The 12,703-nt window shown below is 38.1% G+C and overlaps 1 protein-coding gene across 2 annotated transcripts in view; it reads left to right on the top strand.

Moving 5' to 3' along the window:
- ak5 (adenylate kinase 5) overlaps positions 1-12,703 on the top strand; it is a 130,636-nt gene that overhangs the window by 13,977 nt on the left and 103,956 nt on the right. For both annotated transcript variants that reach the window (XM_079819387.1, XM_079819386.1), the window contains exon 5: positions 5,073-5,186. In XM_079819387.1, the coding sequence (XP_079675513.1) occupies positions 5,073-5,186 (114 nt within the window). The remainder of the gene's footprint in view (positions 1-5,072; positions 5,187-12,703) is intronic.

The following is a 12,703-nucleotide window of genomic DNA, read 5'->3' as shown; positions in this document are numbered from 1 at the left end:
GTTAAAATGGCTTGTAGACCTTTTAACACAACTCCAAAATAGCTATTTGAAAAGCTAATTTCTTACTCTTTATGAATAAAGTGACTGTTTTTGAAGTGACAATCAAGAGATTACTGTATTTCTTCAGTCTGTTTATATTACCAGACCTGACAATGGCAACACTTCCTAAATTCTCTTCCTAAAGAAATATATCCCACACACCCTTTCCTGCATATTAACGTTCCATTTGATAACTGAGCACAGAAGTGTGGCGCTGGAAATGAGGGCACCATATTTTAGCAAGGAGGCTTTTGAAAGAGAAACAGAAGACCTCCTATTGGGTGTTGATTCCCTGAAGAACTCCAGAAATGCTTTGTACGCTTTTAGAGGGGGCAGTCTATCTGCAAAGATTATTGACCAGGGGATTAAGTGACCAACCCATGTCATTTAATCCTTAGCTGCATTAAATGCACCTTTGTACTGAGACACAGGTTGAGTCGAGCTTCCTGACACAGCCAGAGAAATAAAGCCACTTTTCACTAATGACATCCTGGATTAGGGAATCAAAGGAGACTTTTCCCAGACTGTAAAGGGGAACGTATAAGCAGAAACATATCAGATCAGACATACTGTACTGGTTGTATCATGATAAAGATTTCATTCAAATCTCAAAACTTCTTTACTACTGCAAAAATGTATTGAAACAAAACTACGAAAAAATATTTGTACTGAACGTCTGACCAAACACATTTACGCAGTGCCTACTTTGCCAGTATAGTCTCAGCCCCCTAGTGGTCGGGAGTATTTCTACTGTGTTGTGGCTTTTTCGTTGTGTTGTGGCTTTTTCGTTGTGTTGTGGCTTTTTCGTTGTGTTGAGGCTTGTTTCCGTTGTCTTGTGGCTTGTTTGCATTGTGTTGTGGCTTTATTTCGTTGTGTTGTGAACATATGTTTGCTTTTTATATTGCGTTGTGTTGTGCACTACTGGGCCACCGTACAGAATAGATATCCTAACATATCTGTTAGTTTTTTTTACATAAATTGAATGTTCCTTTTTAAAAAATCTGCTAGAATGTAAGGAATTGGTGGGAAAAAAAAGGGAATCATACGCTATAGCTATCACCATTATGTTCAGTTTAGCTTTGGTTTCGTTTTTATGTATGTTCGTTTTAGTTTGACATTTTTTGTTACCTGTTTCCTTTGTTCTAGTTTCCTGTCAGCTATCAGTTGTCATATACATTCCTTTAACGAGCACACCTGTCTGCATTTGCTTCATCAGCACTGTGTATTTAATGCTGCGTTCCAGGCAACCCGTTGTTTTTCCAACCTTCTACCTGTGAAAGTGCACTGGAATGACAGTCAAACCCGTGACTTCCCACCCGTGAACTCGTACTAGATTGATGTACTCCCAGTTAAGAGCTCTGACGTCACATAGCCCGCGGAACAACAATGGCAGTCCCTACGGATGCGGTGGGAATATACAAATAACGTAAAATAAAAGGTATAACAGCTTCTCTTGCCTTATGCGCCGTTTTTTCTCCTCCGTTTCCCTCGAATAAGCATGGAATAAGCACCTTTGGAGATAAAAAATTATTGTAAATGAGCATAAGCCCCGTACGGTCCGCCATGCTTTGTTTACATCTAGCTACCACAATTCCTAGCGCTCAGGCAGTTTGGCGTGACTTTGCCTGGAACGCTATAAAGTCGTGACTCGTGGTTTGAAGTCGTAATTTACGGGCTCAAAAACCTGCCTGGAACGCAGCATAAGTCCATCATTAGTTCTCAGTCTTTGTTTGGTATTTTTATGTTTTACACACACTATTACACTGACCATTCTCTTCTGTGTATTACTTGTTTCTGTTTTATTTAATAAATACTTTGTTATTGAACTTATTCTGATCTGTATTCCTCATCATTGGACCAGATTGTGACAGAATACCGGACCCTCAATTTAAATAAGAAAATGGATATTGCAGCCCAGTTTATTGAACTTGCCTGAGAAAATCTCTATCTTGGAGTACTCTGCCCGATTCTGTCAACTGGCTGTAAAAACAGACTTTAACGATGAGACCCTAAAGTCTCTTTATTGGACAGGGGCAAATTATTGTAGCTCCCTGGAACTACCAAATATGAAGAAAGGAACCTGGAGAGAGGTGATCCTCTGATGTCTGCTGTGTGCCTACCCTCAGTTGATTCCAGCGTTAACAGTCACTGCAGCGCCAGAGCACTCGCCCATGGCAGGAAAGGAGCCCGAACCTACCGCAGAGCCGAAAGTAGCTGCCAAGTCTGATCAGGTGTGTGTGCTGACCTCTACCTACGAGCCGGTGGGAAATAGAGAAGAGCCTTAAGAGGATGACAGCCTCCCTCTACTGATTCCACCCATTCCTAAGCCTACATCACCGCTGACCTTGCCCATCTCAAAGAATTATATGCTGTTGATAATGTACCCACCCTGTATTCCTCTCCTGCCTCCTCTGCCCAGGCTAGTTGGTCCCTCAGCCCCATCTTTGCTGGTGCAGTTCAGTCCCTCAGCCCCTCTATCGGCTCTAACCTGCTCATATCCACGGCAGACTGCACCTCAGACCTTCTGGCCCGTAGCTCCGACTCGACCCATCAAGCAGTCAACTCTGCCTTGGCTCCTTCCTCCCTTTGGCTCCACATGGCGCCATCGTCCTCTCGGCTCCACCATGCCTCCTCGTCCCAAAGTCTGTGGCCTGTGCCACAGACTTTCAAGCCTTCCTCTGCACTTCAGCTCCCTTCCCCTTCGGCTCCGCCTCCACCTTTACCCTCCAGCTCCACCAGGGTCTCCAGACCTCTTGGCTACACTAATTCTGCCGCAGGGCTTCGTACAACCTGTGTTCTGGGCACCCACCTTTTCCATACTGCCTCCCCCCTAGTTCCTTCCACTGTCAGATCCTCCATTGCTGTGTCCACAGCTCCTCCAGGGGAACTTCCACTGTCCGTTTCTCTAGGAGTCCTTCTTCCATCTGCTCTGGCCCAGTTCCTCCTGCCTAGTTCTTCGCCAGCCCCTTGTCCGCCTCCAGAGCCCCCACCCTCCCTATCCCTTTGTCGATCTGTTACTGCATGAGGCCGCACCTTTATCAACGTCCAACCAGTCCTTGTTTGGATTTGCACATACGACTGGTTTTGGGAGTGGGATGGGGCATTTTTACTGCGTGATAAATATTAGCAGCATGGCAAAACGGTTAATATGCTCATTGTCTCCAAATTATGACCAGAAATGGATAATGGTCTGCTGTTTAAAACAAATAAAGAACCAATGTTGGAGAATAGTTATTATGCGCAAACAGCTAGAAACTTTGCATTTTTGTGCAGTGTGCACATGTCAAACAATTCCGATTTGAAGATTGTGACATGTAAACGCACACATCAACCCGATCACTTTTAGCATTCATGTAAACACTACATTCAGAGTCATCAATTAGAATGAATTGAGTCTGATTGAAACAAAAGTTGTGCATGTAAACAGCCATTGTTACACTGGCCATTCTCTTCTGTGGATTACTTTTTTCTGTTTTATTTTATCTGTTTCATAAATACTTCATGTTATTGAATTTAGATCCGTGTTCCTCATCATCTGGCCAGATTGTGACAATAACATTAGGGGAATGTTCTGTGTTTGCTGGGATGATATACCAAATACCAGAAAAAAACTAATGATAAGATGGAAATATAGGAAAGACTGCAAAACTTGCCACTCTGCACGTCCTTTTGAATGATCCCAATGTCACAAGGGAGGTTACATGTATATTTTAACAGTTTGTATGAAACATTTCATCATTGATTGTTTTATGATTCTGTCACAATGCACTACAGCTTTCCAAAGGATGAAGCAGTTAAATCCTATAAAATATTCAAAAGAAAAAAAAGAAACATTTTTAAGAATCAACTGTGAGTAAATTGTGACTGTGTTCTCTTTTTCATTTCATGGGCAATTATTGAAATCGTAGTGGTTTAGCAGCAGAAGAAAAAAAAGGGGGGGGAAAATTGACAGTTTTATTTGAATTGAGTCAAAGGGGGAAACTTGATCATACTTGACTAAAACTGCAAGTTTAAACATTTATGGTATAACCCATTTAAAGGTGTCATATTTAGATAGTTTTCAGGGCAATTTTACTTAAATTGTGTAAATGGTGAATCAGAGCAGCAAATATACAGTTTGTTTACCTTTGATGCAACACAAACACATATCATGTACTCAATTATTGATTCAGAATTTGAATACATTTTATCATCAACTCTTATCAAAACCACGTACAGATTTGCAAATTAGGATGGCCAATGTTATATCTGGATTTGATGTAAGATATTGGACATTGACGTTTGATGTGATATCGTGGTTGGCGGTCTCCTTGCATTCTAAAAATATCCTCAGCTTTGAACCATGCCTGGATCGCTTCAAAAAAATAGCATTTGTTCATGCAAATTACATTCCATAATGAGCAACAAATGTTAACTGATGTAAGACTTATTTTTTTATAACAATCTGGTATGATGTTTGATCTCTGTCGTAAATTATGCCATCCAAATCTTTAGATTTGCTATGCTTGAATATATTCTCCCCCCAGCGCTTAGGAACATTAAAATGATGAGAAAATGCCACTGCACTCCTCAATTACATTAGAAATCACACAAAATGGGATATTTCGCCACGTTGATGTGTGTGGGTTTTTGATACAGTTTTATTGTGAAGTGCATTACCTCTTCCATTAAAACAAAAAACAATCCTTTATTTAGTTATTTAACCTTTTCAGAAAGATGCTTAAAGAAATTCAAGGAATGTTCTAAAATACTCTTGTGAATTGGAATGATTTACTTTGAAGCCCAACTCATCTGAGACGTCATGCAACCGTCTTTTATCCAAAGTGATTCGGTATGCTGTTTAAAATATCCCAGCATTACAAAGCACATTTCCCTGCAGGTACATGATCTACGAGGACAACATTTCTACAGAAATTAGTTTTATTACTGCTAGTTTAGTTTCAATCTGTAAAAATTGCAATGTTGCTACAGTATTTTACTTTGTAGGTCGAGCATATTACTCTGACCTGAGTATGTTTATTCATTCCCATTAGGAAACTACCATAACTGAGATCAAGCAGAAGATCATGAAGATTCCAGATGCCAGCGGTATAGTTATAGACGGCTTCCCTCGAGATGTGGGACAAGCGCTTTCTTTTGAGGATCAAGTGAGTGCAATTTACTTGTGGTGCTTGTGCAAGACTAATTCATTGTGGATCCACTAATATGGTAGAAATGCATATATAGAGTTATTAACTTGAGTTCTGAAATTAAAATAGTAATCTGCTATGCAATGATGTGATTAAAGGACAAAATCCACCAATGCTCCAGTACTATTGGCTAGTTTTGAAATGTTTATGACAAACCTCATTGCCTTCACCACAGCAACTGGCTGCCACCTGTATTTATGCCTCTCATTTGCATGAAATTGAAAATTTCTCACATTTTTCCCACAATCACCTGTGTAAGATCTGCCACTCAGCTCCCATAGCAAATTAACTGAAAACACCCTCTCATCTTACCTTGCGCCAGTGAATGCGGTAATTAGTGTTCATACTTGGGGTAAGGGATCTGAATAAACCCCTAAGTAAAGTGGTCATTAACTGCATTGTTTTATAATGTTTCCTGGGGTGGACTTATAATGTTAGTTTGATTTTTACATCAAAATCGTCATAATTTAGAAATAAAAAGCATTTTCCCTACCCTGATTTTAGCCCTCTGATTTGAACGCTCTGTTTGAAGGGCACTGTTTGTCATTGCAACTCGATTTCTGCACTCTCACGAATGCTTTCATCATAACTAACAGTGCAAACACGATGTAAATAAGAGATTTGTTTATTATAATAGGAGTTTTGGAAAGAGTCATTGATAAACTCTGTTTATCAGTGCTGTTTGATTAAAGGGAGCGTTCTTTGATAATTTTCTAAATATAATTTAACCAGTTGAAATATTTTCATCCTACTAAGAGAAACAATGTGAAGTTGACCATTTAGTCACTGGTTTGATTTACTAACACATAGGCCTAGACAAAGAACATCTGACTGTACATTAATCACATATCAGAAATCACTGGTCACAGAAGGCATTAGAATTAACACATTTACTTACATTTAGTGGCATTACTGTCAAGTCCATATTGTAAAAGTCTGTTTGCAAAGCCTGCACCGAATTACGACTGATTTACCAGATAATCCACAGTGACATGTACAGAACAAACATTTTGATTTAGGATCCTTTGAAAGGTAATGCTATTTTTATTCCAGTAATCCTGTATTGCTCGTCTCTCCTCGTCATCTCACTAACACACCAGTGGGAGGGACCAAAGTTGCAATGATGAAGTAGGCTTTGATTTTCTTCTGTAGAAGCTTTCACCTATTTATTATAGATAGGCACATTCAATAATGAGTCATTATCTGGGCTTGGTAACAATAAAAGCTGTTTTTGGACTAACAAGGACGTTTTCAGTTCTGAAACTTACAGGATATTCTTAAAGTATGATGACCTCTTATATGTCAAAACCCCACATTGTACACCTTGCAGACTATAAAGCAGGTACAAAAGTTTATGAACTTGAAGCAGGGACTAGAGACCAGAATATCACTGGACAAGGGGGTGGCTGTTTTGACTTGTAAAGAAATGCCTTACAACAACCAATATCACTATAGCAACAGCCTAGCAACCACCACGAACACCCTAGCAACCACCAAGAAAACCCTAGCAATTCCCTAGAAACTATTCAGAACACAATAACAATGACCTAGCAAGTAACAACCAGCCAACAGCACCCTAGCAAACACCTAGTGCAGAGATCTTCAACCCTGCTTCACTGTCATGCAATGTTTCCCACGCAATCCTGAAGAGTTTGATTTGCTGCTTCAGGTGTGTTTGATTAGGGTTGGAACTAAACTCTGCAGGACAGTGGGTCCCCTGGAGCAGGGTTGAACATCTCTGACCAAGAACATCCCAGCAATTCCCTAGCAACCATCCATAACACCCAAGCAACCATCCAAACCACAGAAATACCCTTGCAAACAACCAGCAATTATACTCTAGCAATGCCTTAGTAACCACCCAGAAAACCCAAGCAATACTCTAGAAACCACACAAACACTTGCCCTGGCAACCGTTCAGAACACACTATCAACCAACTATAACACTCTTCTCATAACACCTTAGAAATGCCCTTGTCCTATCAATGCCATATCAACCACACAATAACCTTAGCAACTAAAAGAACACCCTAGCAATATAGCAAGAAGTAACCACCCCGAATAATCTAGCAACCACCTATAACATTTTACTCATAACAATCTAGCAACCACCTACTGAATAACACCCTTCTCATAACACCCTTATAATGCCATACAACAGACCCTAGCAACAACAAGAACACCCTAGAAGTACTCTAGCGACCACTCTTAACATTCTACCAACCACCTATAACATCTTACTCATAACAATCTAGCAACCACCTAATGAATAACACCCTATAATACCATAGAAACCACACAACACACCCTGGCAACAACAAGAACACCCTAGCAAAACTCTACCAACCAACCTCAACACTCTACCAAACACCAAAACACCTTACTCATAACAATCTAGCAACCACCTACTGAATAATACCTTAGTAATGCCATAGCAACATCACAACACACCCTAGCAACAACAAGAATGCCATAGACATACTCTAGCAACCACCTTTAACACTCTACCACCCATAACATCCTAACAATGCCTTAGCAACCATCCATAACTCCCTACCGATGCGCTTTCAACCATCTAGAACATTCTAGCAACATCCTAGCCACCACCCATAACACCCTAACAACCTATAACTCCCATAACCCATAAACTTATTGGCAACAGGTGAGTTAGAAACAAGTTTTGCATGGCCAAACTCATTCTTTAGAAAATGTATAAATGTAATCTTGCAATTTAAAAACTTGGTTACATACTGTACTGTATGTATAAATAAGCACACCTCCTAAAGATGAGTTGCACTGTTTAAGAAGAACACTGTAAGCCATCTAGTCCAGATTTATTAACTTCAAAAGCCAATTCTGTCACGACTGGAGCCTACTGCATGAATAACTCTGAAGCATTAGTTAACCATTTAGCTTTTCTCCAATTATGTTCAGGGGCTTGCCTCAGCACTCTCGTCTAAAAGTAAGGCAGCCCTGAAGACGCAATATAACATGTCAGAATAAAGCACATAGCTAATGGACTAGATTCTCACAGTCGAGTGGGTAATTGCGCAAGTGGATGATACAGTTGCGAAGACAGGGCTGCCGTTACTGTGTTTACACTGCTGAAGTTTTCTTTAGCTTTTAAAAAGACTCTTTATGAAAAATAAAAACATCTGCTGGACTAGTAGTTCACTTGTTGTGGAAAAAAGTGCACTTTAGCATACTTTTAAAAAGAGAACTTATGGGGGGAAAAGTGCAAACTGAATGTAATGTTTCTGACACTTAATTGCATGTTATTTACAATTAAATTTAAAGGTGTAAATTTATATTTAATTGTTCTTACTTTTAAGTAAAACCTTTAATTTGAACAATGACAAAGTGCACTTATTTAAAAGTGTACCTAATTTTGTGAAGAAACAATTATGGAAGTGTACTCTTAAGTGGCCTTTTATTTCATTAACATTGTATTATCTGCAAGTACAGTTTTTAAAAATATACTTTTAAGATTTTAAGTAGACTACAAGTGCACATTCAATACAATTAAATGCGCTTATTTTTCACAAGGGGTAGCTTGTGAATGGGGAGTGTTTACAGAGAGATCTCCACCTCTGACAAAACATTGGGACAAATGTCAACCTGCGATGGGAGAATGGGTTGAGAGCTAATAATTCACACCCTCTTGATTCACATCTGTGTCAGTGACTTGTCCATATAACACACATCAGATCTCATATGTATACTTGAAACTCTCTATTTCCTGTGCTTTTGACAGGAACCACTTGACAACCTTCAAGAGCTCATCTTGGGCAGTGACAGGCATATATTAATGTCTATAAACCTGTCAAAAAGGAGCTAATGTCAGCTTCGCTAAAAGGAAATCATGTGACAATTCTCAATTGCAGGTCTCAATGCACACTCATCTCTAAAAGCCTATTCCATCATGTTTCATCATGGCTAATTAGTTTTCTCTCACACTTTTTCTCACATTTATTTCCTTTAAGACAATGGGCTTAGGAGATGGTATGTTAGCTAATACGACCAACTCGAAACTCGGCTGCACCTTACCTCACACTTGCTGTCGATCTCGAATTAACCTTTAAGTTTCTACATAAACACAACTGCTAGTCCGGATGTGAAAATTGAGGAAGTCACCACCTCCAAATGTCACACAGTACAGTTTCCAGGCTGTGAATGAAGTGATCGCCGAGTTCTGTCGACATGAGCAGTAAAATTAAATGAGCACCAAGAATCAGATAATTATTCTTCTGTCTCTCTCTCCGTCTCATTCCATTCCTCATGCTTGTTTCCTTGTTTCCTTCCTCATTTCACACCAATTATAGATGCTTTAACAGGCAGAGAGCTGTGAGGTGTGCACTTTCTGCTACCAGAAAATAGATTTGCAACACTGCTTATCTCAGAAATGAACTCATGATGTCACATTATCTGTTGATTTCCTTTTGCATGTAATGGCATGCAGGTATTTTTGCAGTGGCGGGTAATTTTGTCTTATCTGCCGATCACACTAGCAGAAAACCATGTCCTAAACAGGCTTGTTTCCATGTGAAAATGATGTGTAATGTCACAATCACCAGGCAATAAGTTGATATTTGATGTAAAATATGAGCTATATAGTAGGCATGGTTGCAGTTGGTTAGAGCAAAAACGTATCACTTTGCTATGGCAAAAATGTGTTGTGCTAGCATCTAAAACATTCTAAAGTGGTTTTATAGCATTTTTTTTTTTTTTTTTTTAGCAACTATGTGGATAAGTTACACTGTCAAAGAAAATCAGTCCAGGTTTATTAACCAAAGCTTCTGCTATTTCTGTCATGGCTTAAGCCTAAAGCATGAATAACTTCAGTGCATTAGTTAACAAGTTAGCTTTTCTACAATCACATTCAGGAGTTTATCACAATGTTCTCGTCTGCAGTGTGTTCAAAAGTTAGGCAGCTTTAGAAATCACACAACGCAGGAGAATTCAAACAAACACATCTTTATGAATCCACAAAGTAGCATACAAGAGATAACAGGAGCAAACTAATGAACAACCATATCAAGCAAAGATGATAGAAAATGAAACCAAGGAAACTGAGAGGCTTAAATACAGGAGTAATCCTGTAAAACAGAACAGTATCAGGTAAAACAGAACAGGTGCAGGAATTAATTAACCACCAGGGAGACTAATAATGATCCGGAACACAGGCAAAATGGGAACAGGGGAAATGGAACCAAAACACAATGGAACTAAACAGACATAGAACTTCACATTACAATTACATTGTTACACCACCTATTTTAATTTTAATAGTACTTTTTCAGTCCAGTCAGATGATGTAGAAATAGACCCTTAAGCTAAAAAGTTTGATTCATTTGATTAATAAAATGATACAGTTTCTCACACTTTTTAGTGTCAGAAATTAATGGCTACATAAAAATGCCCCCATAATTTTTTTATAATGATATAGTTATATAAAGCAACATAAGCAACATCATATGGGGGGAAGTGTTGTTTTTCCTGAATATCAGCTCTATTGTAAATGTGATATTGATTTTATACAATAAACAAGACGTTAATACGAAATTGATTACTTTTTGAACATAATATGGTCAGTTTTTGCTCTGTTTTGTCAACAAAAATAGTTAAAAGCAAAGCTACAGGAGAACTGCTGCACATCTCTAAACAACACGCTAGTGTTTTATTACTGAATGAATATGCGTTTTTAACGTATTGGTTTAATTATGATTCAATGACCCATTCATTAAGACTTTCACTTGCTTTATATACGAATGAATCGGTTGAGTGAATTATTCAATGACCCATTCAAAAAGACAGTCACTCCTTTCTCAAAAGAATCAGCAGGTATGATTCAGTGAATGTTTCAATTTTATTAAATTGTTCATATTTCTATATTTAAAATGTAATATTTAAAACATCAGTCTCATTACATTATTGATCCAATTGTAATTGCAATGTAAATGCATTCATGGCACCTCTGCGCATCATTAACATGTCTAATTTAAAAACAGACTAAAAGCCACTTCAGATTCAGCTTCTGTCACCACTGAAGTGCAAAGATGGATTTTGTTAATACAATAAAAAATGTATTTAAAGTTACAGTGTCTAATTATTGCAATTGCCAAAACTTGATTTAGTTTGACACAAAAGATGATGCCCTGAGGGGTATTGCACAAAAGCAAGAGAAGGGATTAACCTGGGATTTTCCAGTTATCCTGGCTGAATTTAGCCCTGACTCAGTTGCATGAAAGCAAGCTAAATTAAGCTAAAGTTACTATGGAGATTTTGGCCCCGTCCACACGAAGCCAGAGCTTTCCCTATCCGATCTTTTTTCTCCCTTGTTTCAAGAAATATCTGCGTACACACGAGATCAATGAAAACGACTCAATACAATGTAGTATACATGCCAGGCCAGTATGTGGTTCTGTAAATACACTAAAATGGAGAAGAAGACTTGTGGCTAGAAGGGGTACAGCAATGGTAGGAAGTGAGGCAGGGGCAGACTGGGGCAAAAAAGTAGCCCTGGACTTTCTGGCACAAAGCAGCCCATAACAACCGGTTCCCAACACATCTCACCATAAACTCACCTGCTCATTATGCACAGAGCAATTTTAAACACCACTTACTAACATAAAAATATAGATGCTATTTATACAGAAATATAAATGCATTTTTTTTATTGAAATGCTTATCATTAACATTAATGAATGACTTAATAAATTATTTAGTTTTTTCTTTTTTTCTTTTTTTTTGGAAAACATTTTGAAATCTTTTCCATACAGTGTAGTTTAGTATCACTAAAGTTCAATACCTACCATAAAACCAGTCCATATAAAGCAATGCTATGGTCTAGAAGACTAGTAGGCCTATGTAGTGCAGAATGCTGTGGACTATTTTATGGTGCCTTTCTAGTGGTTATAATATTTTTCCTTTCAGGAGCTTAACATCTGTCATTTTATGGATTAGAGCTCCAATTGTTTAAAAATTAAAGTTTAAAAATTATATTGGTCCTGGAGTTGTTTTTTTAATGAAAAGTACATCATATCTGAAGGATCATGTTTGGCAGGATCATGTGACACTGAAGACTGGAGTATTAATGCTGAAAATTCAGCTTTGATCACAGGAATAAAATACATTTTACAATATATTCACAACAGCTATTAGAAATTGTATTAATAATTCTTAATATTGTGTTTTTACTGTATTTTTAATCAAATAAATTCTTCTCCTTTCAAAAACATTAACAAGTCTTAATTATTTCAACCTGTTGATTGCTAGTGTGTAAAATAATGTGAACTAACTAGCAAATTATAGCCTATATTTATTTTAGTATATGACACGTTCTTTCACGGGACATAGGCTATTTTGAGTTTTATGAATCATTTTCAAATGACTGATATCACTGAAGAAAGCCTGGAAACAGACACACAATAATTCACTCTGATGCTGAAAACTGCAACGTTAATGTTTCTTTGTGC

This window comes from Gobio gobio, assembly GCF_949357685.1.
Source record: "Gobio gobio genome assembly, chromosome: 6".
Lineage (NCBI taxonomy): Eukaryota > Metazoa > Chordata > Actinopteri > Cypriniformes > Gobionidae > Gobio > Gobio gobio.
Note: the sequence above shows the minus strand (reverse complement) of the source record. Positions and strands in the feature narration are given on the sequence as shown.